General features: G+C 47.9%; 1 protein-coding gene across 4 annotated transcripts in view; it reads left to right on the top strand.

The window, feature by feature from the left end:
• Positions 1-21,377, top strand: part of LOC123806550 (protein HIRA) — a 74,470-nt gene that overhangs the window by 20,192 nt on the left and 32,901 nt on the right. For 3 of the 4 annotated variants that reach the window (XM_045819730.1, XM_045819731.1, XM_045819732.1), the window contains 9 exons: positions 1,091-1,185; positions 8,125-8,220; positions 9,495-9,655; positions 11,560-11,727; positions 13,415-13,528; positions 15,504-15,574; positions 16,244-16,349; positions 18,647-18,862; positions 20,248-20,333. In XM_045819730.1, coding sequence (XP_045675686.1) covers positions 1,091-1,185; positions 8,125-8,220; positions 9,495-9,655; positions 11,560-11,727; positions 13,415-13,528; positions 15,504-15,574; positions 16,244-16,349; positions 18,647-18,862; positions 20,248-20,333 — 1,113 coding nt within the window. Of the gene's footprint in view, positions 1-1,090; positions 1,186-1,439; positions 1,509-8,124; positions 8,221-9,494; positions 9,656-11,559; positions 11,728-13,414; positions 13,529-15,503; positions 15,575-16,243; positions 16,350-18,646; positions 18,863-20,247; positions 20,334-21,377 lie in introns of all 4 variants that reach the window. The other variant, XM_045819733.1, reaches the window with a different exon arrangement.

Here is a 21,377-nt window from a genome sequence, read left to right as displayed (position 1 = left end):
GGGCTGCAGGGTTTCCACCTGAAAAGGAAGGGTGAATCCCTTCCAATGCTGACATTGGTGGCTTCATTTGTTTTGTTTCTTCAAATGAAATTTCCCAGCATACAATGTGGTTAAAAGTCAAGGTGCTTTGATGGAATCTGGGCAGGGGAATCCAGAGCCTGCCCTCATTTTCCATCAGCCTCATCCTGACCTCTAAGGAGTCCCCATTTGAAAGCCCTTTCTCTGTACCAACATTGAACCAACCATCACCTGCAAAACTCTTTTCCTTTACACCTAGGCAGAGTCTCTGAGGATGGGTCCTGGGACTCTTCCATAACCAGCACCCCAGGTGACTCAGGGGCCAGTCAAGCTGGGGACTCAGACTTACCCTGCTGCTCAGCCAGAGTGGCCCCATGCTCCTAGCTCTGAGAGCAGAGGCACACTGTCCACTCAGCTGCCTCAGGGAGCTCTTCCTGTGGGCTTGTGAAGAGTTCTGCTGGAGTGAAGGCTGTTAACAGAGGCGGTATGGGCACCACCTCCCGGGGAGCAAGTGGCAGGAGCTAGCACCCGTGGTTCAAGTGCTTTCTCTGCCTCAGGTCTTCAGGCAGAGGCCTTCAATTCATTACAAGAGGGCTTAAAAAATACTGTTGATTTTGCCACTTTGGCCAACATAAATAATATTTGGTATATCATTTGGAATACTGAAAAAATATGGAAGTGTCATAGTCCCACCATCTAAAGAAAGCCATGGTTAATATTTTGGTATTTTTGTGTCTGTCCTTCTAATGCATTTTCCATGCATACATGTGATTTTTTCATTACATATAACACATTGTATATTCTGTCCTGTGGCCTGCTTCTCTCACCTAATTATCTACTGTGAACCTTTTCCTGTGCATTGATAGTCTTTTACCACAAGCTTTGTGATGGCTGTGTAGTCAAGTGCAAATAACTTTCCTATCAGCTCCTGCTGTTAAGCAGTTAGGTGCTTTCCAACCATTGTCTGTTTTTGCTTTGTTCTGTCTGCCATGTTAAGCCATGCTGCAGTAAGCATCTTTGTGCAGTGCCTAGAGCATTCCTGGAGTGCCTTTCTGACTCCTCTTTCACACAGGTACATTGGCCCCAGCACCGTCTTCGGCTCCAGTGGTAAGCTTGCCAACGTGGAGCAGTGGCGATGTGTCTCCATCCTCCGGAGTCACTCAGGCGGTGAGTGGGGCTGCCTGTTGGGGTGGGCGGCCCTGGCAGCTGTCCAAGACCAGCAGCAGCACCTCCATGGCCCCTGTGGACTGATTTGGTCCTTAAAGCAGCCCTGTGTCTGGGTCATCCTCCCCATCACCATCGGTCACACCCTGTCTATCCCCCAAGGTCTGTGCAGTCACTGTCCCCACTGCCTGCCTCCAGCTGCATTCAGGGTCCCCACTCCTGCCCTCATGGGGTATATGTTTATATCTTTAATGTAGAACTCCCCACGTTCTGCTGTTTATCCTGGTGAACTGAATCACTACCTTCATCAGTGGATCACTAAGTCCGTAAGCACACTTTATTTATTCCACAGAAACTAGAACACAGGGGTCCAATGAAAAGTTTTTTACTTGACCTCAAGTATGTTTGCAAAGTGTTGTAAATAGACTTGGAATGGAAAGACACACTTTACCAATTTGGACTGAAGAGGAGGAAGGTCAGTCAATAGGTCAGTCAATAGCAGACTTAAACCATGTGCTGTACACTTGGTTAGGTGCCAGGGATACCACAGTGAATACAACAACTTAGTCTTACCTCAGAAAGCCTGTGGTCTAGCCCAGGAATGGCCCGACGGGCTTCCCAGGCAGGGAGCACAGCCAAAGCAAGAGAGGTTTGCTGTGAATGATGAGTTGGCAGCGTTTTACCACTATCAGATCTTTACATACAAGGCAGGAAGCAGCATGGAGTGGGGCTGGCTGATTGTGCAGGGACCAGGCCATGGAAGGCCTGTGCTCCCTGTAAATGGGAGTGTCCTTTGTCGTGGGAGAGACAGGGAGCCATTAAAAGACGGCTATTGGGGAAAGGAGGTTGTTTCAGTGGTTCAGATGAAAACTTCAGGGGCCTGAACTAGGCCTATGATAATTGGGATAGAGAGGAAGAGACTGATTTGGGGAATTCTTAGGACAGAGCAAGAGGAGGGGTGAGAGAGATACTTAGCTGGGTGCCTGAATAGTCAGTGGTGTCCTCTACTGAGACCATAAGAACAATAGGCTTATGGGGATGTACACCAGTTCAGTGTGGAATATACTTAGTTTGGGGGTGGGGGGTGAATCAAGAGACTGTTGGAATTGAGCCTGGAACTCTGGGGAAAGATGGGGCAGAAGTGAGAGGTTTGGAAGGCATCGGCTGTAATAATCCATTGGCAGTATAGGCTCAGCAAATACTCTGCAGACATTTCAAAGATGAACAAACCCAGCTCTGGATGACCAGGTTAATTCTAAATTTGCGAAAGCTGACAGTAGCATTGTGTTATTGTTGATAACGATAAAAATGGGTACTTAATCTTATGTTGTTCAGCTGTTCACAGTGAAGTCTAGTGGGCTTTTGGAACTTTGGCACATATGTCTGTGAGGGTGTTCAAGCATGGGGTGAGGCCTCAGTGAGAACTTTTATGGGGCTCCTAACCTGAGACTTAGGCTGATCCATAACCTTGACTTTTCTTCTGGTCCAGTAGCCCAAGGTTCCCCTTTACCAGCCAGGTAGGGTTGCCCACCTTCAATAGGGGTACCTGCCACTTCTTATTCAGTGGTCCTGGTAGTAAGTATGGGTGGAACCATTTAAGAAGAAAAAGATCAGTGAAAAAGAAATAAATGGCCCTGGCTAGTAGCTTAGTAGTTTGGATGCCAGCCAGTGAACGGAAAGGTCGCTGGTTCGATACCTGGTCAGGGTACCTGCCTGGGTTACAGGCCTGGTCCCCAGTTGGGGGAATGCAAGAGACAACTAATCAATGTTTCTCTCACTCATCGATGTTTCTCTCCTCTTTCTCTCTCCCTTCCCTTCTTTCTGGGGGGAAAAAAAGAGGAGAAAAAACAATCGTTGAAAGAAAAGAAATAAATGGATAGAAAGCAGTGGGTCTCTGAAAGCAAAGCGTGAAAAACATACACTGGCATATTTAAACAGGGGTAGGAAAGAAAACCTAGGTGAAAGTAGAAGTAAAGGTCTAGAAAAACATTTAGCCTAGAGGAAGAATTATCAAAGCGTGCAAAATGTAATGTTCATAAGTTTTCAAAATTGATGCCATAAGGTTAGGAAAAACTGAACAAAGTAGTAACCAATGAAGAAGTTGGAAGCTACCTTCAGAAATGGTTCCTGAGCCCAAATAATTTTTTGATGTGTTGTTTTAAGCTTTTAGGAATAATTACTCTGGAACACAGAAATACTTATTCTTTAAAGGAAGCTATAGCCCTGTTTCCAAACTTAATAAAAATAACAGTGAAATGAAAGCCTAGGGAAATGCAAATAAAGATAGAAAAGTCAAAAGGAATACTCACAAATTTAAAAACATTCATTTTGACTAAATATGATTTATAGTGGAAGAATTTTGTGTAAAGGAAATGTATTAATATAACTCAACATACTAGGAGGTTAACAGAAATAACACACAGACATCTGATGAGGTATTCTGAAAGAAATGTTAGATAACTCAGCATCAATTTCTAATAAAAATGCTTTTTAAGAAGTTACCATAGAAAGTTATTTTCCTAACAGGATAGAGTCCTCTGTCTTTTTCAAACCAGTGGCAAATGTTACAATTCACAGTTGAGCCTTATTCCCATTTATGTTGAGAAAAGACAAGGATGGTGGCTATCATTTAATTTGTTATTTTGAAATTTCTGCAATACAGTGAAACAAATCAGAAGGAGTAGACATACTGGAAAATAAGACAAAAATGAAATGATGTGAGGATGGTATTGTGGATTGAGAAAACCAAAGGAATAAAGCTCTTAAGGACTTACACAGCATTGAAAAGCCCTCAGGACCAATAAAAATGAGTTACTCAATTGGCCTCATATAAGAAAAAAAATTTTTAATTATCTTTCACTGGTAGTAGCCTACTAGAATATCTAATGATAAAGGAAGAACTCTTATAAAGTAGGTTCAAAAATTATAAATACTCAGGAATAATTTTACCAAGAAGTATATGAGATTTTGAAGACTTAAACTACAGACCCCTTCTCAGAGATAATAATTGACCACTTCATAAATGGAAAGATTAACTGAAAAAGAAAGACTTTATTTTTTCTTCTAAATTCATATTTATTATTTATTTAACAAACATTCACTGAGCACCTTGTATATTCCAGGTGCTGTTCTACCTCAGGGGTTTACGTCCCTGTGAGAGGGACAGATAATCTACTAGTCGTGTAAGAAGCTGAAAGATAAGCGCCAGGGGGCAAAGTGGGGTGGGGTGCCGTTTCATGCAGGGTTCTCAAGGAGGGTCTCGCTGAGAAGGGTCCATCCAAGGAGAGACCCTGTGGAGGTGAGGGGCAGCTGTGTGGTCTTCCGAAGAGCTGTCCGGGCCGAGGGAACAGCCCAGGCCGAGGGAACAGCCCAGGCAACAACCTTGGGGTGGACGTGTGCTTGGCGTAGTCGGGGAAGCACAGGGGCTAGGGTAGAGAGTGAGAGGGGTGGGGAGCGTGGGTTATGGTGCAGGCTCTTCTCTGAGTGAGACAGGAAGGCCAGGCAGGGTTGTGAGCAGAGGAGTGGGGGGCCCTGTGGCAGCGGTACGGAGTTGATGTTGTGGGGAACTATAGGACAGACCCGGGAGATCAGTGAGGAAGCTCTTGACAGTCTAGATGAGAGACAGTAACTGTTTGGACCTGGATCTTGATGGTGAAAGTCAGGAGAAGTGGTAAGATGCAGATTTTCTGGTTGATGGGATATGGAGTGTGAGACAAGCAGAGGCACCAGGATATGACTGGAACATGGCCTGAACAATGGAAAAGATACAGCTGCCATTATTTGTGATGGGAGGGAGGTGTGTGGGTGGGACAGAAATGTTTGTTGGGGAAATGTTTAGGAGTTGGGTTTCAGGGTGCTGTTTGCAGTGCCTGGCAGCCAGGTAAGTAGACCTGCTGCGTAGGCATTTGGATATATGAGTCTTGAGGACAGGGGAGAAGTGCAGGTGGAAACAGGCCAAGGATGGAGCCTGGGGTTTGGAAAGATAAAGAACCAGGAAAAGAAGCTGAAATACGGAAGCCATTAAGGATAGTGGAGAGTGTTTGAAGGAAAAGGGATTAAGCAACATGCCACACATGCCTAAGGTCAAGTGAGAAGTGAGGATTGACCATTGAACTTGACAGCATGTAGGCTGCAGGAGGCCTTGGCAAGTGTAGTTCATGTTAGTGTAGCTGAGTGAAAGCCTAATTGGAGGGGTTCAAGAAAGAACAAAGAGAGAGGGCAGAGCCGGATTGAACCGGGCTGGGATTTGTCAGGTACCTGTGAAGACACAGGAGAAGAGTAGAAGGGGTGGTGGAGCCCATGGATGGTGGACTCCGAGATGGATATGGAGACAGACAGTGGAAGGCCAGTAGCATCAAAGTGGGTCTTAGCACCTGGAAGAACCATTGGAGTTGAGAGTGAGCTGTAAGCACCAAATTGATGGCAGGAGCATGGAAGGGTTGGAATTGAGACCAGGGAGGGACTCAGGGCATGACCATGGAAATGAGTGGCTGAGGTAGTAGTGGAAGCCAAGGTCATTGGAGGAGGAGGAGGAATTTAAGGATCCAAGAACCTTAGGTGTTAGGAAATCATCCTCTTGGAATCACCAAGAATGATGATAGGAGTGTTGGCAGGAACGACAATGACTAGAAAAATCTTCAGGTGCACAGAGGGTGTTGAGTGTGTGGTATCTGCAAGGAGAGGGAAAGTGGGTAGTATAGTTTTAAAACAGAAGCTGCAAAACTGAGGTCTAGGGAGAAAATTATGTCATACACGTGGATTTATTCAGAACTTAGCAGCATGGAAGAAATCATTCAAAGCTACACTGTCACAGCATGAGTTTCCAGGCAAAACTAACAACATTGGAGTAGGCTACAGGGTACCTGAGGGCCTGGTATATCATGAAGGTGGTATCACTTACCAATAATGGAGAGAAAGGATTATTCCCAATTGGGGTAGAGTAACCATTAGCAATTTGTGGGTAAGGGGGAAGTAATTATGAGCCTCACTAATACAGCATACACCAAAATAAATTTCAGGTATTAAAGAGAGAAACATTCTAAATAATTAAAGCAGGGGAAACAATTGAATATGTATCAAATCTCTAGTAGAGGGAATGTCTTTCCAGGATAACAGGAATAAAAGATGTCACAAAGGAGAATAACAGACTTTACTACATAAATCTCCTATAATAGAGGAAGGTCAACTGGTAGAATTTGCAGCTAATACCTGTAGTATCAATAGTCCATGGAAATGGCAGAGAAAATTGCTTCTCTTTTCTGGATTCCCAGCTATCCACTTCTGTGCTCTAGGGCTTCGGTACCGCAGTGAGTCCTAAGCTTCACATGCCTGCCCTCCTGGACTCGAAGCCCCTAGAGGAGGTTCTCGGTCCTGGATTTGTTAGATCGCTGCACAGGAGAGCTCGACAAAGGCAGGAGCAGAGTCGCCCAAGGACAAGACAGCCTAGACAAACAGATGGGGAAACCTCCACTGTTACTATTAACCAAATAAAATTTAAAATATAACAATGTACTTAATAAGTTAGAAGGGAAGAGATCATAATCCTCAAGCTGATACGGGAGTCTTGAGATGAACATTCTGCTTATAGAAGTGTGAGGTCTTTGAAAAGCAGTTTACAGTGCTAAGAGATTCCAGAGTTAGAAAAATGTTCAGTTCTTCTTCCCAGATTCCCACTTTGGGATATCAGCCTCAAAGAAGCAATCTAGGGTGTGGAGAGTAACATATACACGTGCGCTCATGAGAACGAAAAACTGGAACCCAGTCAAAGTTCATTGTTAAATCAGGTCCATTTATGAACACTCTCAGTGACATAGAATGCAGAACAAATCACAAGAAGCCCTGAAGATCACATACACTATTAGAATATTAAATGCAGCGTGCCAGTGCATATGCAGCATGAAATACAAAGGCTAGTACAATGTGGAAAAGTTTCATCAAGCTGTCACTGAAGATATTTTTAAAAACTAGAAAAAGTACAATAGAAGCTTTGTTTTGCTTACACCTCTTTTTTAAAAGCCTGTGAGAAGAGGACTCAATAGCTATTACCTTGCTGCTGTGTTTCCATTTCTTCACCTCACCAGCCGTTCTGCACACGTAGCACTGCCGTGTAGCATCAGGCCGTGAGATCAGAACCATCGGTTAAGACTGTGCCTGTCAGTCACACCTGCACGGTGAGATGGGCACCTTGACCACGAGGTCGACCTTTGTGGATGCTGTGGTGTGTGTGCCTGATGCCGTCCTGTGGCAGTTTCTCGCACTTAACGCTCACAGTAACTCTCGAAGGAGAGGTGCTTTTTTTAGTCCGCATTTTACACGTGTGGAAACTCAGTCACAAAGAAATGAGCAGGATTAACTGTGTGGGGGGACTCCATAGGGGAGGCATACTCCTGTCAGGGTCTTAGAGAGGACACCCGGTTGATGAGGGAAAGGGTCTGAAGATGATTTTGCGCTCCTTCAGTTAGCCAGCAGCTATTAGCGCTGACTGCGTGCCCAGCATTCTGCAGAGTGCTGGGCCTGCAGTGCCCAACAGGCTGTGTGAGGAAGATGCAGGTGGAATGGGAGAAGCCAGCTTGGCAGGGTCGAGGAGCGGGCCCAGGCCACAGGTCCAGTGGTTATCAGCCATGGTTCTAACGTGTGGGTGCAATGCCACAGGCACCAAGCCCTCGGCTGTGCCCTTAGTTGCTTCATGTGTGGAAGGAGTAGTGGACAGGGCGGGATCAGTTAGATGCATCAGATTTTATGACTAGTTGAAAACCCTTAGTGGGGAAGTTTTTCAGATTGGTTACAAGAAGAGGAATCATGACAGTCCCAGATCGAGTCTCCTCAGACATGATACCAGGGGCTGAGGCCCAGCTGGCAGATGGGGGTGTTACGTTACTTCGTGCCCCCTTGCCAAGTCTGCATGCCAGGTAAGAGACTCACCGCCAGCCCCCTGTCTTCCAGATGTGATGGACGTAGCGTGGTCTCCCCATGACGCCTGGCTGGCCTCGTGCAGCGTGGATAACACTGTCGTCATCTGGAATGCAGTGAAGTTCCCAGGTTGGGACCGCCTCTGGCTGGGTGGCAGCAGGAGTGGGTTGTTGTCGACAGCACTGCCCGTCCATGTCTAGAGGGGGTGGGCTCTGTCTCGTTTGGCTGGTGGCAGCGTGTCTCTCATAGTGGACAGGGATTCATGTGTCTTGTCAGTAACTCAGTTCTTTTTTCTTTATCAGTTACATTTGTTTAAGGTTTTAAAGAGGTTTATGTTAAAGAAAACTAGTAACTGAGGGCTAATGTGAATGTGCCACAAATCGTGAGTGTGGTACATTAACAGCGGAGTTGGGGACCTCGCCCAGCTTGTGCTTGGCTTGCCCTGACACTCCCATCCACGCTGTGCCTGCACACGCCTCCTGGCACCTCCACAGGTGTGCCCTCAAGGGTGGCCCTTCCTCCACTGGGCCCTGGCCTCAGTTCAGTGGCCACCTCCTCTGTGGCACCCTTGAGCAGATGCAGGCTAACAAACCCAGTTTTGTAAAAGATTAATTTTTCTTATCAGTGTGTTTAAAGTCATGGCAGATGGCATGACCTGGCATAGCACTGTGGTTTATAACTAGTAAGATACTCCTTATGTTCCTGCTTTGTGTCTGCACTGTGTTTTCCTCTTGGGCCAAAAGCATCATCCATGAACTTGATCCAAGTCAGTTTCTCTCTATAAGCCACCAGTATGTGTGGGGACCCTCCATCTGGCCACCAAGTAGCAGATTTAGAGGCTGGGTGACATGTAGGTTGCAGCTGTCTAGGAGATGCTGTCTCACTTTTTCCTCAGCAATGACTTACAGGGGACTCAGAGTAGCACCCAGTCCCCTGAGCCACTAGGGAGGTTCGAGTCAGAAATGCCCATGTCACAGCCCAGGTGAGCATGGGCTTCAGTCCAGGAAGGCAAACTACTGGCAACACGGCCAGCTGCAGAGAAGATAAGGGGGCAGAGTTTGGCTCCGGCCCAAGCCCCGATTGCCTGCCCCTCCAGGGGCACGTGCAGCCTCAACCCACACATGTTAGCTGTAAGTGAAGGGAAATCATGATGCCCTCCTCCTTGGTGCAGTCATTTCTTCAGGTGGGTTGTGCCTGGGTGGAAATCAGAGTAGGGAGCTCTTCTGCTTGTGCCCAGGGGTGGCGATGGCCAGAGTGCACTCCAGAAGTCCCTTCTCTGGGCTAGCCATTCCGTATCCCATGGGTTGTAGCTCATGTTTCTATATAGAGTTAATTGTTTTCCCCTCGGTAGCATCTTCCCAATCTCTTTTTCTTTTCTTTTTTTTTTTTTTTTTTTTTTACAGAAATTCTAGCTACTCTGAGAGGTCATTCTGGATTGGTAAAGGGCTTGACCTGGGACCCTGTTGGTAAATATATTGCCTCTCAAGCTGATGACCGCAGCCTGAAGGTGTGGAGGACGCTGGACTGGCAGTTGGAAACCAGCATTACCAAGCCTTTTGATGAGGTAACGAGACAGCTTAGAGAGCTCGGCCCTGCAGCCTTCCCAGCCTCCACGCCCGGAGTCTGCACCTTGTGGGCAAGCACAGACTCCGGTGGCCTGCGCAGACCAGTCAGCGTTCTCTGGGGCAGGCACTGTAGCCAAAGAGTTGGATAATGAAAATCTTCCATTTCTCAGATGCTGTCAAATGTCCGACTTTGAGGTGAAAAAGATTTTTAAGTTTTAAAGCTCTAAAGAACCTTAGAGATACCCCCACAACCTTGTGCCACACCACTGGCTGCCACAGACGTGGATGAAACGCTCTCTCACCACGTGGCATTTATCTGGCACTAACCCACACGGTGACAGCAGGACAAGGGGTAGAGTTGGCACTGCCTGGTGTTCTTCCTGACTGCTGGCCTTGCTCGCTGACTTCCGCCTGAGGCCAGCCAACTTTCTGGGGTGGTGTTAACAGTACAGTTTGCAAAATGTCTGGAGGCGGGGCTGCAGCGGCTTTTGTCGTCTTTGTCGTCTCTTCTCCTTGAGTTCTCATTTTCTGTGGATCGGCACTCAAGCTCACCATTATTCATTAGACATTTCTTAAGTGCCTCCTATGTGTAAGGCAGTACTGTGCACAGGAAATAAAAGTGGCTCAAGATGGAGTCGCTTCCTTAAAGCTGAGAGCGTGGCGAGAAAAGCAGACACCCACATTGTTTAGAGCGTGGCGCTGGGGTTGTCAGAGCGTGCAGAAACGGTCTGGGGCATGGGGTGCGGTCTCGTCAGAGAAAGCTTCTCAGAGGACAGGGCGTGAGTGCAGCTTTGCAGGGAGAGTAGAAGTTGGCCCACTGTTCAGAGCTCATTTTGGGAGCACAGTTGAGGTATGTGTTCAGTTCTCCCCACCCCAGCAGCAGTTCCTAGACTGGGCACATTGGTACCAGCATTCACCTCACTTAGTCCTGCCCTCCTTGGCTGTAGCCTTGTACAGGGCACACGGCCCTGACACCTGGAGCTCCTCAGGGCGGCAGGTAGGGTCCCAGGAGCTGGCCTCCAGGGGCAGGAGGGTTTGGCATCCCAGCGGGAACAGGCAGCACTCTTCCCCTCGGGGTCAGGCTGCCCTGCCTGGGTCTGTGGCCTAGCCAGAAGTCATGTCCCTGCACTTGGGCCCTGCCTTGTCCTGCCCTCCTCTGAGGCTGGGCCTTCACGATCTTAATCCCTAAGTCTTTAGGGCTGCCCTGGACCAACATCGAGCTTTAGGGGGTTGGGGGTGGGGGCTTGGCCCATATCATCTCCTTTTGCAGGGGAAACACTGAGAAGGGATGTCCTGCCTCGGCCCTCATTCTAGGTCAGGGGAACAGTGCCTTTCTGCTGGGCGTTTTATGGTCTGCTCAGACTTTACAAACCTCTTCCCTTTTGCTGGTAGCATCACCAGGCTTCAGGTGAGGACAAGGCTTGAGAGAGTGGGTGGTGGCTGAGAGCGGGTCACTGACTGCCATTACAGAGACAGGTTCCTGAGGGCCAACAGAGTTCTTTTCTCTGCCACAGTGAATGCTCTTCAGACCTCATGTAGTGGGGTTAACAGGTGCCGGGCAGATAAAAGGGGTCAGTGGCCAGACAGATTTGGCCCATACAGAGTTGGTGGGTACAAGAGGTGTCCGTCCTGCAGGTCCCCTCAGGGCCTCCCTCATGGCGCTGTGCTCACTTCCTGCCGGAAGAGTGCATGGTGCTGTAGCTCCAAATCCCATCTGACCACCTTTTTTGTTGTGTCGTCTGGACAAACTAGAGTTACAGCTGTCAGGGTAGCCAAATGCTTGGGTGCAGGCTCCCCCCACCATCACACATTTATAAATCAGGGCTCAACTTCATTCTTGAGGCCAGAGTGTAGGTCACAAGACTGGCCTTGATTTCCTTTCAAGCACAGCTGTTTCTTTCAGTGTGGGGGGACGACACATGTGTTGCGGCTGAGCTGGTCACCGGATGGGCACTACCTGGTGTCTGCCCATGCCATGAACAACTCTGGCCCCACCGCCCAGATCATTGAACGGGAGGGCTGGAAAACCAACATGGACTTCGTCGGACACCGAAAAGCTGTGACCGTCGTGGTGAGTGTTCTCGGAGTGGTACCCTCAGAGCCAGGGCAGGGCTGCTCTCCTCAGGGCTGGGTCACGTGTGGGCTGGAGATGGCAGGCTCTGAGACTCAGCACGCATCGTGCTTTTAGTTCATTATAAATACATGTGTTGTAGTGTTTAAAAATTCCATTTATGAAATATCATGTGTATTCATGTGTTTTATTCGCAAACTGTAATGTGATGAATAACACAAAAATCAGCCTCTGATTAGTAACACTGGCTCTCTGCACTAGCCTTTTTACACATTCGTATCTGCTCATGAGTGCTTAAGCGTGACAGTCCTGTCCAGTGCCCCACTCACCAGGCTCCAGAGGGTGCCGTGCAGTTTTTGCACCCCCAAGCACACTGTGTTTCTCCCCGAAGTGGCCAGTTGTAGCGTCAAGGCTCTGCTTTGGCCTCTGTTTGCGTCTGGAGCTGCCTGCCCAATGTCGATATGGCAGGGAGGGGGTGCCAGAAGACGTGGGCCCCTGTTACCCTCCCAAGGGTCAGAGCTTATCAGCCACTCCTTTTGTGCTTCTGAAGAGTGTCTAGGGGAGTGCCCAAGGCAAACAGCCTCTGAGAACCAGAATCTCCGCCACACTGGGCAACGACAGCGAAGTCAGCAGACTGACGGGCGAAGGCTGACAAAAGTGAAGTGTCATCCAGGCTCCTGACTTTAGTCTTTTTATCGATCAAAATGGGCTCCTTTTTCCCATTGTTTGAATTGATAATATCATATATTATGACTTAAATTTATACAAACAGAATCACTTCTTTAATTTTTTTGTATTAGAGTCCATGTAAGATTTTGTTTGAAACCAGAACCATGTTACTCAAGTGTTTGAAAGTCACTGCTTTGTAGTTTGCACAGGCTTCCACGTGAGTCTCTCTCTAGGGACCCTCACAGAGCAGCTGTGGGAGGCGGTTGTGAAGACGCAAGCCCAGGACACAGTGCCTCTAGGTTCCGTGTCCCCTGGGCTCTGTGTACTCCTGGCCATTCTTGCCTGCCCTCTGGGATTAAAATGCCTTGGGCCACCTGACACCGTTCCTTCTCAGTTCTCCTGGCTTGTGGATTTCACCTCTGAATCTAGAGCTCCCAACCCTTCTCAGTCCAGGAAAGCAGCAAGGACCTCAGTGTGTGCTTCCAGCCTTTCCACAAATGACACCCAGGTTATCCCAGAGTGGCCCCTGAGCTGACCTGAGCCTGACGTAGCTATCATCCCTGTTTGTGAGATCACGCGGGGCTGATCAGTCTCTATAAGACAGTGTTGACTGTGAGCAAGAAATACAGTGAGGGGAAAGGAATACTGGAGCAGCCTCCCCTCCAGACCTTGTCCCTAAAGCCCAGGTCCTAGAGCTCGCCCTGCCCAGGCCAGGATGGGTTCAGTAGCTCCCCTGCCATCCACCCAACTGCAGGCCCAGACTGGAGAGTTGATAGAGCTTATTTCAAGTCCTTATCTCACAACTTACTCATTGGGTGACGCGGCACATGTTTTCTGGCCTCTCTGAGCCTCACTTCATCCTCAGCAAAATGCCTCCTGGGTGGTTGTGAAGGTCACCTAGGGGGTGTCTGCGTGGGGCTCCCTGGCGGGCTGTGGTGGTAATAGATTTGCAATGCTTGTCATGGGATACCTGCTTAATGCTTGATCAATTATTTTAGTATTTGTTATTTGGCTTTAGAAATTCAACCCAAAAATCTTCAAAAAGAAGCAGAAGAACGGGAGTTCTGCGAAGCCCAGCTGCCCATACTGCTGCTGCGCTGTCGGCAGCAAGGACCGTTCTCTCTCCGTCTGGGTGAGCCCCCCCATCCTGAGCTGTTGCTGCTCCTGAAGGACGACAGGAGACGGGGCTGGTGAAGGTTTGGAGGCCTGGACGAGGTGGGGCCCCTGCTGCCACCCCGTACCTGCGGCCCGTCCTCCTGGAACTGCTAAGGGGAGCACTGGAAACAGGGCCTCAGCCTAGCCAGAGCTGCTCCTGTGTCCTGTGTCCAGACTCAGGGAACATCGTCCAGACTCCTGGCCATTCTTAGTGGTCGCTGCCAAGGTTGCCGTGTGGTGTTTGCTTCATTTTCAAAATCCTGTATCGACATAAAATCTACATAAAGTGTATTCACCCGAAGCATACAGCTCAGTGCATTGTCGTAACGTGTTTACACGTGTAACCACCACCCCAGAATGTTCCCTGCCCCTGCCTAGTTGAGACCTTACCCTCCAAGTCCCCCTCGGCCAAGGCAACCACTCTAGCGAATCTGTCACATCTAGGAGTTTTGCCTGTTCTTAAACTTCATTGAAATGGAGTCGTGCGGTGTTTACTTTTTCTTGCATTGCTTTCGCTCAGCACTTTGTTGTTGGGACTGGTATATGTTGTTACATTTACAATAGTTTATTCCTTATTGTTAATTTCCCCATAAGCAGAGTGGATTTGAAGTTGTAGGTGTGAAGGTTATTCTCTGGCTGCATTTATTACGATCATTTGTCACAGAGAAATTGATTGCTATGTACACTGTGATTTTTTCAGGCCCAGTATTCATGTTACATCCATTGCAGAACCTGACCCTAGTGCCATCATAGGCAGTTCCAGGCATGTTCTTCCTGGGCGCCTCCTGGCCTGGGGCTCCATTCATGGTGCTTTGACCAAAACATCACTGATCGTGTGCTCATGTTTCTTATAAAATTGAGGTCAGTTGCTCACACAGGCCCAGATTTCTGAGGGGTCTATAGAGACTTTTTTGGGAGGAGGGCAGAGCTCTTTATTCTGGAAGTAGAATTAGGGTAGGGGCAGGATTCTTCTTACAGATTCCATGTAACTCAGACTCCAGCCCTTTCCTCAGGACTAGAGTGGCTGAAGCAACTTTTTTTCTGCAAGAACAGTCCCAGCCTCCTGGAAGCTTCCACAGTACCTGGAGGGGGCCCTGCAGAAGAGTGTTCCCACCCAGCCTGCCACCCTGTGGCCCCAGGACCTGTCAGCAGGGAGTCAGACACTAGTGTTTGAGAGATGGATCTCGCTGTAATGGTGGGAACGTGCAGACAGGGCAGGGCCCAGCGTGAGAGTGACTAGATAACAGATAGGCCTGTGTGAATGTTACACAGTCATCAAAAACAGCTGCCTTCAGGACATTTAATGACATGCTCAGTAGGTACTGAATGACAAAGCAGGCACAGCCATGTGTCTTATTTTATAGAAGAGAACAGCTCATCCAAGCATTAACAGTGGTTAACTTTGGGTCTGGATTAGAGCAACATAAACCATTTTTGTGTGTTTCTGCATTGTCCACACCCTGTGTATAGTGACATGTGACATGCAGACGATTATACCAAGCCTTGCACAATGTGTACCAGAATTCCTTTGGACCCAGAGAAGAAGTGCTGGGTTTCTCTGAGGCTATTTTTCTGCCCTGGGAGCTGTCTTTCCTGCCTTGTCCCCTGCCTAGGCCTTGGCGTGCCATCCCCTGCTTGGTAGATCTTCTCTGCCCAAGTCCTGACCCTTGCAGAGTCCCCTTCTCCATTGTCGGTGGTCTGTGTAAAAAGTCATCTTCCCCGCCAGATCACAATGAGCCCATCAGACAGGGGCCACTCTAGTTTTCACATTTCGGCAAGGTTTCTACACATTAGGATCTTGGTGGTTGCTGTTCAAACAGAGATGAATGTGTCCTGTATGTCAGCAAAATTCTTACCAAGGCTTCTAGGACTAGTAGTTGTTAACTGAGCTGAGTGGACAAAAAAATGGTCTTAACTCATTTCATTAACCTTTACGGCTTCCTTCCTTCCAGCTCACATGTCTGAAAAGGCCTTTGGTTGTCATCCATGAGCTGTTTGACAAATCCATCATGGACATTTCCTGGTAAGATGGATTCTTGTAATGATGTACAGGTGAGGAGCAGAGAAGCCATACATTGAAATACGAGGGCCACTTGATGTCATTAGGTTCAGGTAGCCAGGAACACCACACCACCTTCTGGATTTTGCTGGTGGAACAGACCCCAGGGTGCTGTTTGCACACAATTCAGGAAAGGGCAGCATGATCCTGCTTTTGGGAGAGTGTCTGCTACTGTACTCCCTGCTTCACTGGGAGGTGCCCCGAGAAAACGCCTTCTCCAACAAACTGGTCCTTAGGAGAAGGAAAGTGCTGTGTGCCTGGCTCCACTGCCCCTGTCCTTGCACGATCTAGATTAGCCTAGGTGCAGAGATACATTCTGCTCCTCAGTGACCTCGTTTAGATGTATACTCCCCCATGTGTTTTTTTAAATGGTTTCAAAAATGAGATAAAAAAATGAAATTCTTACAAAACACATGGTAAGAGATACTTTGTGCATGTGCTTAGAACTAAAGGGTGCCAGAACCTCTGGGACTCTATTGTCTCCCCTATTCCCATCCCCACAAGGCCACAGAAGGAATCAGAAGTTCTCGGCATTTACTTAGAGCCCTGCCCTGCTGTTCTATGCCAACCACTGAGGCATGCATGAGTACCCCAGGTACTTGTTCCCAGGCTCCTAACAGTCATCTCTTTCAGGACGCTGAACGGGCTGGGCATCCTGGTGTGCTCCATGGATGGGTCTGTGGCATTCCTCGATTTCTCCCAGGATGAGCTCGGAGACCCCCTGAGTGAGGAAGAGAAGGTAGGAGAATACACTGCTGGCTGGTGACCCATGTGCTGTGCATGCTCTGGGGCCACAGAAATGGCCATGATAGCTCTGAGAGGCCCCTTCAATTAATTAGATGCCCCTTCAGTTGGACCCTCTTCTTCTTTTTCTTTCTTTTTTTCTTTTTACTTGTAAAGACAGGGGAAGGGAGGGAGAGAGAGAGAAACATCAGCGTCTGAGAGATACTTCCATCAGTTGCCTCTTGCACAACCCCCAGTGGGGACATGGCCCACAACCAGGCAAGTACCCTGATTTGGAATTGAACCGGCAACGTTTTGGTTGGTGGCAGGCTCTCAATCCACTGAGCCACACCAGCCAGGGTAGGACCCTCTTCTTGTGGCTTACACAGATACGTTGTTTCTTAATGTACTATTGGGAGTTCATCTTTTATAGATTGTAATCATTGTGTTCTTTATAAAATAGATTAATTTAAAAATGAGTCTCTGTTCATGTCCAAAGTCAGTTCTGGAATGAAGAATAAAATAATTTGGGGCATCTCTTCCTGAACTGATAATTAGCCAAACACTGGGAGGTTTCACCCTGGGAGAGAGCTGGAGAGAGAGCTCCCAAGAGTCCCCATTCACGTCACTTTCCCCATTGTCTTGTACTGCCACAGTTGCCATGGGGCAGCAACTAAATAGTAGTATTGGCTGTTTTTCAGCATTTACTACATGCCAGATTCTGGACTGTGTGTCTGCATATATTATTTCACCTAAATTACACAAAACCCTTGAAGCAGGGCTTACTCATTTTATCAATGAGGTAACTAAGCCTCAGCAAATAGTATGGCCTTGGCTGAGACCATATATGACCTTTCGGTATGAGAACAGAAACCTGAACTAGGCCCACTCAATGTCTTTGGACTAGACCTCTTGTTTGTGCTATGTCCAGGGCAGTGCGGCCCATGTGCCTTTTCTCAAGGGCTTCAGGAATGGCTCTGCTGTAACTACCATAGACTTAGAACCAGCATTTCTACAAATGGGCCTTTGCCAACACTAGTTTGTCTGATAGAAGCCCTGTGAAAGCTCAGAGCAGGTGGGCAGCTCCCTCCCCTAGTGATTCAATTGCTAGTAGAAGCTCCCTCTTTAGCTGCTTTGTGGACTCCCCACTATGCTGTAAACCCTTCGGGTGTGGGGTGTCTGCCTTGCTGACAGCACCTAGAATAGATCCTGGCACCCTGGCAGTGGCTTGTCAATGAAAGGATGAGTATCTCAGTGGCCTCAGGTCTTCCTTCCACCTTTTCACTGGAATCACTGTGCACGCCCTCCCCCTTGAAGAGTCACAATTATGCAGTGGGAGCCTGCATAATAACATGTCTAGCTTTTCATTTCCCAGGTGACAACACGAATCCCGTGTATGAAGAACACTAGGGAAACTTTGGCCAAACACTGACTTCTGCCTTGAGAGTCCAAGGGAGGGATTCAGGGAAGAGGGGCCAGAAACCAGGGTAGTAAGGAAAGGAAGTTCCTGGCCACATACAGGTATACCAGGCCTTGCGGGAGCACGTCCTAAGGTGCCACTTCCCCCATCTAGCATCCTCTGCTGTGAGGCAGATGTCCTCCTGACCTCCCCGTTGGTTGTAACATATTCTTACGTCAACCTATTCATCGTACCAGTCACTCCAGTGTTCTGGGGACATCATTCCTGCCCTCATAGCATGTTGTGACATGGGACTAATGAGACTTGGGGAGATGGAGGGAGAGGCCCTGCTCAGAAGGATTGATACAGCAGGGACAGAGATTTCCCTAGGTCTGCTGTGCCAGTCCCTCCCTTGTTCTTAGAAACACTGTTAGCAGCCTCGTGGCGACCTCCAACCACATAGGGCTCATGGCTGCAGATAAGAGCAGTGAAAGCACATTCTGGTTTCAGCATCTGATTTCCAAAGAGTGGGGCTCTTGAAGTGATTTAAAAGCCTTAAGTTAGCAATTTGAGTGTCTTAGCTTTAGTTTAACAAACGCCACTTATTCTGCACCAGACATATAGTAGGTATTTTCTAATTGGTTATTTGTTCACTTTCATCTCCAGCTATAGATACACAGGAGGCTATAAACATCTAGGGGAAATACAAGACTGCTGCAGAGTCATCTAATAGACATCAGACAGAAAAGGGAGGGTGGCAGTGGAGAGCTGGCATCGGTACTCTGGGGCCCCTGCCCAGGGCCCTTTCTGCTCTCAGAGCCAGGAGAGCCAACACACAGCTCACCCACTGGTGGGCAGTATCTATCACTTGTCTGCTCACAGCTGTTTGTTGTACTTTTCTCTGCTTTGTCTAGAGTCACATCCATCAATCCACCTATGGCAAGAGCTTGGCTATCATGACTGAGGCCCAGCTCTCTACAGCTGTCATCGAGAACCCTGAGATGCTTAAGTACCAACGGAGGCAGCAACAGCAGCAGCTGGACCAGAAGAGTACCGTGGCCAGAGAGACGGGATCAGCTGCCTCAGTCACTGGTGTCGTCAATGGGGAGAGTCTGGAAGACATCAGGAAGGTGAGAGCTTGGCCCAAGGGCACTGAGAACACAGCATATGCCAAGGACAGGGCATGGGCAACAGGCAGACTGGATAGGGCACAGACACAAGTGGTCAGGAGGCGGGTGTGTGCTGGGCCTGGTGTAGGTAGGACCCAGGGGTGAGCCAGCTTGGGCCCACTTGGCCCATTATCTTCAACTGCATGAGGTAGCAGTGGGGATTAAGCCACCTTTATCAAAGGCCTTTTTGCCCAAGGAGCTCCAGAGGAGTTCATTTCTTATAGGAAGTTGGCCTTTCTAGGAAATTCTGTATACAACAGGTCCTTGAATAATGTCATTTTATCATTACAATATTGATGAGAAAATAAAAAATTGATTCCTGGCTGGCCCACTCTGTGTGGAGTTTGCATGCTCTCCCCATGTTTTCTCCCACACCCCAAAGATGTGCAAGTTAGGCTTACTGCCAGGGGTGTGCCCTGAGCTGGGGAAATAGGCTCTGGCCACCCATGACCCTGAACTGCAATAAGTAGGTTGGAAACTAATCATCTTACTTGCTTTTATTAATCTTTCTTACATGTATGTTATAGCTTACATATATTTCAATGTTTAATATTAGAAGTATTTCAGGTCTCTATTTAATTTGGTGATGTTTTCATGACCAGAAATATGTCATGTCATAGGAGCTTAACTCTTGTTTATATCAATTAGCCTATGGTGAAATTGGTTCCTTATATGTTGTCCCGCCTACAGTCACAGTTTCCAAGACCCTATTGATGACATTAAGTGAGAATTTACTGAACTGAGAACATTGGGTTTCAGTCTCTGCCCTTCGGAGACATCTGTGGGCCCCCCTTTCTTCATCTGGAGGTCCACATCTCACTGAGGGGTAGAAGGTAGAGAGGGGCAGGAAGGTTAGAATTGCCTAGAGAGCTTAAACCATCTTCAGGAGTTTGTGAAGGGTAATGAACATCTCCAAGTGGTTCAGATACAATGTGTGACTGGGAACCCTTGGTTATGAGCCTTTAATGGAAGAAAGTTTGCAAACCATAGCTTAGAAAACAATAGTGTGGCTCGTGGGTGTAAGTCTCATCTGTTAGTTCCCTCATTGATGCCCATGGCTGCTCACTTTCCCCTGGAACCTGGCCAGGCCTGCAGTACTGGTGATGGAGAGGAAGGGGCTGGAGCTGGTTCACCTGGGAGCGTTCTGTCCTTCCTCGTTTACTGTGCAGGAAGTGGGGCGCGCACCCTGATAGAAACATTTGCTCTTCGATTAGGTGGCTTAGTTTAGTTGGACCAGAAGTCTATAGAAAGGGAAGCTAAAAATTTTCTTAGAGGCATTATTTTTTGATATTTGGAGATAGTTGGCATAAACTTTTCCATTCATTTATGTCACTCTGCTTTGCCAGAATCTTTTGAAGAAACAAGTTGAGACTCGGACGGCAGATGGTCGGAGAAGAATCACTCCTCTCTGCATAGCACAGCTGGACACCGGGTACTCATTCATTCACCAAGCTTTCCTTCGCCTTGTCTGAGAGGCCTTCCTCTCGCCTTTCACCAGTTTGCACTGTCATAATCAGGGTCTTCACAGGCTCTTGGGCAGATCTGACCTATAGAAAATGGAAATGAGGGAGTTAATCCCAGCTTCCCATCAGCCTCAAAGTCCAGTGTTCCACACAGAGCCCTTACTCAGACTTATTTCATCCTGAAGGTGGGCTAGAAGGAGCCTGTGACAGGCCAGCAGGCAAGGGCACCTTAACAGCACCATCAGGTCTACTCAGCCATCCCTGCTTCATTCTTAATGGGGCATTGGAAGACACCAGGGAGAGAAATTGGACTGATTTTGTTTCTATTTCTTCTTTTCCTTTTATACCCTTCTCTCTTTTTTATTGTGAAAGGAATATATATATACCTTGTTGAAAATAGTAGAATCCCTCCCTGACTGATGTGGCCCACTGGGTTGGACATCATCCCACAAAGTGAAAGGTCACTGGTTCAATTTCCAGTCAGGGCACATCCCTGGGTTGCAGGCCAGGTCCCTGATTGGGGGCAGGGGGTGAAAGAGGCACCTGCTTGCAGTTTCTCTTGCACATTGATGTTTCTCTCCCTCTCTTTCTCCTTCCCTTCCCCTTTCTCTAAAAATAAATAAATAAACTTATATTTGTTTTTTATTTTATTTATTTATTTTCAGAGAGGGGAAGGGAGGGAGAAAGAGACCCAGCCTGCAACCCAGGCATGTGCCCGGACTGGAAATCGAACCAGGGACCCTTTGGTTTGCAGGCCAGCGCTCAATCCACTGAGCCACACCAGCCAGAGCCATTTTGGGTTTTTTAAAGAAAATAGTAGAAGTCCAAAGATGGGCATAAACATTATCCATCATTCAGTTTTTCAGGTATAGTCACTGTTAACATTTTGGTATCTATGTCTCCATTCTTTTTTTCCCCACTTGTTCCTTCATCTGGACCTTCCACTCATTTTAATAAGCAGTCTTCGGAAGCCCTGGCTTGCTGACTGTGCAGGTTCCCAGCCTGTGAATGCA

The sequence above is a fragment of the Phyllostomus hastatus genome, unplaced genomic scaffold (genome assembly GCF_019186645.2).
Source record: "Phyllostomus hastatus isolate PE091 unplaced genomic scaffold, TTU_PhHast_1.1 phas_scaffold_387, whole genome shotgun sequence".
In the NCBI taxonomy this organism is placed as follows: Eukaryota; Metazoa; Chordata; class Mammalia; order Chiroptera; family Phyllostomidae; genus Phyllostomus; species Phyllostomus hastatus.
The sequence above is the reverse complement of the archived record's forward strand: the minus strand, read 5'-3'. Positions and strand labels throughout refer to the sequence as shown.